At 40.0% G+C, this 6,067-nt stretch overlaps 1 protein-coding gene across 1 annotated transcript; it reads left to right on the top strand.

Moving 5' to 3' along the window:
* Nucleotides 1-392: 392 nt before the first annotated feature.
* Nucleotides 393-3,087, top strand: LOC125093311 (oxysterol-binding protein-related protein 9-like). Its single transcript, XM_047718302.1, has 2 exons — nt 393-532; nt 667-3,087. Exons 1-2 carry the CDS (start codon nt 506-508, stop codon nt 2,518-2,520), a joined length of 1,881 nt encoding a protein of 626 aa, XP_047574258.1. The 5' UTR covers nt 393-505; the 3' UTR covers nt 2,521-3,087.
* The last annotated feature ends 2,980 nt before the right edge of the window (nt 3,088-6,067 follow it).

Below are 6,067 nucleotides of genomic sequence, written 5' to 3' on the forward strand. Positions count from 1 at the left end.
CTGTTGAGGGATGGTTGAGTGAGTGAGCAGAGTCCAACATATCAACCATGAACCAAGCAAGATGCACCTCAGAAAATCTGGAGTGGTCAGAAGATACCACAAAAAAAAAAAAAAAAAAAAAAAAGCCAAAATGAAACACAAGGATAAAATTTTTATATTGGAAAAGGGGCTATAATCTCTTGGTGTGGACAAAACAGGTTGTTTCTGTTGTTCCTGGGTGTGTTTTGGTCTGTATGTTAAAGAACACTATGCCCCCAAATTATAAGGAAAATAAAACTTGTATATATATAATGAAACTGAATAGAGAGAAAACAGGACTAAAATAAAGCATATATCTAAAAAAAATTTTTGTTTGAAAAAATACAAGTTAAAAAGTGACTATGAGACCTGAGAGGATCGACTTCACTGCTGTGTGGGGGATACGGCCCGAGGGAGAAAAAAGGGGTGCTCGGAAGCGGCCCCCGACTCCCTCCCCTGGAGGCACAGAGGGCGGGGGCCTTGGCGAATGGCTTTCTTGCTGGCCACTTGCGGAGTGAGTAGACCCTGAGGGTCTGGGAAAGGGGCCGGACCCCACCCCTGAGTCCCCGGGGTCCCTGCTGCCTGGCCCGGCCGGGCTGTGGCCGCGAATGTCGCTCTCTCCCTGCCTCCTTTCCGCTGCCCTCTGGGGGTTTGGATTCAGGATTTGTTCCTAGTGTCCAAGATTTCGATAAGAAACTTACAGAGGCTGATGCTTACCTACAAATCCTGATAGAACAGTTAAAGCTTTTTGATGACAAACTTCAAAACTGCAAAGATGATGAACAGAGAAAGAAAACTGAAACTCTCAAAGAGACAACAAATAGCATGGTAGAATCAATTAAGCACTGCATTGTGTTGCTGCAGATTGCTAAAAGTACTATTAATCCTGTAGATGCAATATATCAACCTAGTCCTTTGGAACCTGTGATCAACACAATGCCTACCCAGACTGTCTTACCTCCAGAACCTTCTCAGTTATGTAAGTCAGAACAGCGTCCATCTTCGCTACCTGTTGGACCTGTATTAACTACCTTGGGACATCATCAGACTCCGACACCAAATAGTACAGGCAGTGGGCACTCACCACCTAGTAGCAGTTTGACTTCTCCAAGCCATGTCAACTTGTCTCCAAATACTGTCCCCGAGTTCTCTTATTCTAGCAGTGAAGACGAATTCTATGATGCTGATGAATTCCATCAAAGTGGCTCATCCCCAAAGCGCTTAATAGATTCCTCTGGATCTGCCTCAGTCTTGACACACAGCAGTTCAGGAAATAGTCTAAAGTGTCCAGATACCACAGAGTCACTTAATTCTTCCATGTCCAATGGAACAAGTGATGCTGACCTTTTCGACTCACATGATGATAGAGATGATGAAGGGGAGGCAGGGTCGGTGGAAGAGCACAAAAGTGTTATCATGCATCTCTTGTCACAGGTTAGGCTTGGAATGGATCTTACTAAGGTAGTTCTTCCAACATTCATTCTTGAAAGAAGATCTCTTTTAGAAATGTATGCAGACTTTTTTGCACATCCGGACCTGTTTGTGAGCATTAGTGACCAGAAGGATGCCAGAGATCGAATGGTTCAGGTTGTGAAATGGTACCTCTCCGCCTTTCATGCAGGAAGGAAAGGATCGGTTGCCAAAAAGCCATACAACCCCATTTTAGGCGAAATCTTTCAGTGTCACTGGACATTGCCAAATGATACTGAAGAGAACGCAGAGCTAGTTTCAGAAGGACCAGTTCCCTGGGTTTCCAAAAACTGTGTGACATTTGTGGCTGAACAGGTTTCCCATCATCCACCCATTTCAGCCTTTTATGCTGAGTGTTTTAACAAGAAGATACAATTCAATGCTCATATCTGGACCAAATCAAAATTCCTTGGGATGTCGATTGGGGTACACAACATAGGGCAGGGCTGTGTCTCGTGTCTAGATTATGATGAACATTATATTCTCACATTCCCCAATGGTTATGGAAGGTCTATCCTCACAGTGCCCTGGGTGGAACTAGGCGGAGAATGCAACATCAGTTGTTCCAAAACTGGCTATAGTGCAAATATTGTCTTCCACACTAAACCTTTCTATGGGGGCAAGAAGCACAGAATTACTGCTGAGATTTTTTCTCCAAATGATAAGAAGTCTTTTTGCTCAGTTGAAGGGGAATGGAATGGTGTAATGTATGCAAAATATGCAACAGGGGAAAATGCAGTTTTTATAGATACCAAGAAGTTGCCTATAATTAAGAAGAAAGTGAGGAAGTTGGAAGATCAGAATGAGTATGAATCCCGCTGCCTTTGGAAGGATGTCACTTTCAACTTAAAAATCAGAGACATTGATGCAGCAACCGAAGCCAAGCATAGACTTGAAGAAAGACAAAGAGCAGAAGCTCGGGAAAGGAAGGAGAAGGAAATTCAGTGGAAGACAAGGTTATTTCATGAAGATGGAGAATGTTGGGTTTACGATGAACCATTACTGAAACGTCTTGGTGCCGCCAAGCATTAGGTTGGGAAATGCAAAGTTTACACCTGACGACCAGGGCAATAGGCATAATTAAGCAGCAATCTTCCTTTGGGAGAACCTATTCACTCCCTTCTTATTGCAGTGGTTCCTATCTCAGGGATACTGGACTTTATGATGCAGATGAACAATTAAAGCGAGAAAAGCTTCCCTTTTTTCCTTTTCTGTGGCAGTTACAATTTTGACTTCAGTCCTGAGAAAAACTTCAGGTTTTGAAAACAAGATGTCTGCTTTTTTCCCCAAACTCCATGCTTTAAAAAGCATTTATAAATCCCGATCTTAACCCTTGCACACCTAGTATGGCTGTTAAGATATACATCTGTTCCTAGTTCACATAATCTTGGGTTCTGTACACACACACACATACACATACATATATACCTGATGCCACATTTTTCATAAATATTCCATCTACTGTAAATATTGGTTCCTCTGAGTTGTTTTAGAAACTTAGTGCAATGTATTAAAATCAAGTGTTAGGAAATTTCATGACCTCACCTTTAACAACTTTTGTTTCAGAATTGGACTATTATTAAATTGTATCTAACTCTGGAACTATATTTAATTATACTCAATGCTTCTTAAGGCTTCATAAAGTAATTTTTCCAAAAAAAAAAAGTGACTATGAAATATAAGTTGATATAATAAACATCTAGTTGAAATGAGGAGAACGTAAAAAACAAAACAAAACAAAACAAAAAAAAAAACAGAGAAACCATAAGAAAAAGAAAAAAAAAAGGAGAATTTTATCTGAAAAATAAACACGTCATGAAGACACAACTGGAGCTCAATATACTACTTGCCCCTGGTGTTGGAATTTTATGGTCTTGTGGGATCTATAGGCTTGTTATCCCCCTATCCCCCCATTCTTCCAGCCTGTCTTCTGTGGGAGGGACCTATTGCACTGTTTCTCAGGTAACCCTGCCTGTGTGGAATTGCCCTGCCCCTGTTAAGGGGATGAGTTCAGTGGAAAACAGTCTTCTGTGTGGCTTTGGTTCCCTGGGGGATTTCCACCCCTCTTCAGAGGATCAGGGGAAAAGAATGTCTGCAGCCAAACCTCTGGCCCTGAGCAGAAAATTCAGTCTTCCCTCTGATAAAACCCTCTAGGACAAACAATCTCCATTTCTCCATGCATCACTGAAAATTGCAGCCTCTTGTGGTGCATGCCCACAGTACTCTCTCAGAGGCAGTCCCAGGGACCCAGGAGTGACACTACCCTTTATAATTCTTTTTTTTTTTTAAAGATTTTATTTATTTATTTGACAGAGAGATCACAAGCAGGCAGAGAGGCAGGCAGAGAGAGAGGAGGAAGCAGGCTCCCTGCTGAGCAGAGAGCCCAATGCGGGGCTCGATCCCAGGACTCTGAGATCATGACCTGAGCCGAAGGCAGCGGCTTAACCCACTGAGCCACCCAGGTGCCCCAACCCTTTATAATTCTTAAACTGTGAGCAGCTGTGGGCTCCCACGTACCTAAATCTCTTGGATCAAAATGGTTTGATGGATATCCAATTAAATTCGGGGGAACAGTTGAAATGGAGTCCCCTACTCCATTTCTGCCATCTTGCCTCCTCTCCAGTTTTTTTATTTTTATTCTTTTTTAAAAAAATTTTATAAGATTGTCAATCATTATGGGAATTGTTTTAAATGAAACAAAGGAAAGACAATTTTGTCTATGTTTGAACTTGATCTGTTAAAGGGAAGAAGTATAACTTTGGGGACTAGATAAAGACAAGTTCAATATGAATGAACACCAAAAAGGAAGATTTCCAATCCTACTGGCTCACTACTCTCTGCTAAATGTTCCCTACTAAAATCTTGCTGGATTTATAGTTCATAGAAAAGCAAAAACAATACAAAACACCCAATAAATTTCCCAGTTTCTACTCAATGTTGGGGTGACAATAATGAATGCCCAAGACTCTGTTAGGCTATTATTTCATAAAAGAACTGTCAGACCTAAACTGAAGTTTTTAACAAGAAGCTTTTTTTTTTTTTAACTAAATATTGCTGTCTGATGGATACAATACCTGAGAGAAAGAGATTTCTAGTAAATAATTTGTATGCTCATAAATATCCAGAAAATCAATGTTAAAATTAATATTACAAAGATCTGTTATTTGGATTAACAGGGAAAGAAATCAATCAGTGGAAACATCATATTAGTTATTTCCATAATGAAGCAAAAAGAAATCTTGAGATAATGAGAAAAATAGTGTCTGTGTTAAAATGGATGGTATGAAGGAATGGTCATTATTAAAGATCTGACTATCTTATCTGTTCAAAATATAGTCTTTTTGTATCTTTCTTTACTACAAAAACTAGATTGGAGTTTCTTGTGGAAGAGGAAGAATAGGTAATACCAGAAAAAAATTTTTTTTAAGATTTTATTTATTTGACAGAGATCACAAGCAGGCAGAGAGGCAGGCAGAGAGAGAGAGGAAAGGAAGCAGGCTCCCCGCCGAGCAGAGAGCCTGACTCGGGGCTTGATCCCAGGACCCCGAGATCATGACCTGAGCCAAAGGCTTTAACCCACTGAGCTACCCAGGCGCCTCAACCAGAAAATTTATATTTGAAATTGCAATAAACCTTTCCTAGAAAGAGAAGAGAAATCCAATAGTAGAGAGTTGCATTCATGAAAAAGAAATAAAATGTGATCAATTTGATGAACCTTGATATTAGAACCATCATAATGTACATGTCCCCTAGAATATGTATATTTCTAATGCTACATCTATGGTATATAGTTTTCAGAAATCTTTTGCTGCTCGGGAACTTTAATACAAACTTTTGAAATCATAGACATGACATGTTTACTTAATTATAATATGTCATACCAATAGATATTTTTAGGATTACGAATAATGTAAAGCTTCTTCCCCTGTATCACACATGTAACATAGCTGGTACCATATATAATTGAAGAGTGATAAACATTTGTTGAATTGAGTGGCAAGTCTCTAGTACTTTCTAATTTTGTTAAATTTTAACAGAGTGATTTTTTAAAAAAGCGATGGAGAGAAGAAGGAAGTTGAGGGAAATTGGAGGGGTAGATGAACCATGAGAGACTATGGACTCTGAAAAACAATCTGAGGGTTTTGAAAGAGCGGGTGGTGGGAAGTTGGGTGAGCCTGGTGGTGGGTATTATGGAGGGCACATATTACATGGAGCACTGGGTGTGGTGCATAAACAATGAATTCTGGTACACTGAAAAGAAATTTAAAAAATTAAAAAATTAAAAAAATAATAAAAAAATAAAAAATAAAAAGAGTGAAACTTGGGGTGCCTGGGTGGCTCAATGGGTTAAGCCTCTGCCTTCAGCTCAGGTCATGGTCTCAGGGTCCTGGGATGGAGGCCTGCATCCGGCTTTCTGCTTAGCAGGGAGCCTGCTTCCCCCACTCTCTCTGCCTGCCTCTCTGCCTACTTGTGATCTCTGTCTGTCAAATAAATAAATAAAATTTTAAAAAAATTTAAAAGAGTGAAACTTAACCTCACATCACCTCCCAAAATTCCTGAAGTTCATAGACTTAATGAG

The sequence above is a fragment of the Lutra lutra genome, chromosome 2 (genome assembly GCF_902655055.1).
Source record: "Lutra lutra chromosome 2, mLutLut1.2, whole genome shotgun sequence".
Taxonomy (NCBI): domain Eukaryota; kingdom Metazoa; phylum Chordata; class Mammalia; order Carnivora; family Mustelidae; genus Lutra; species Lutra lutra.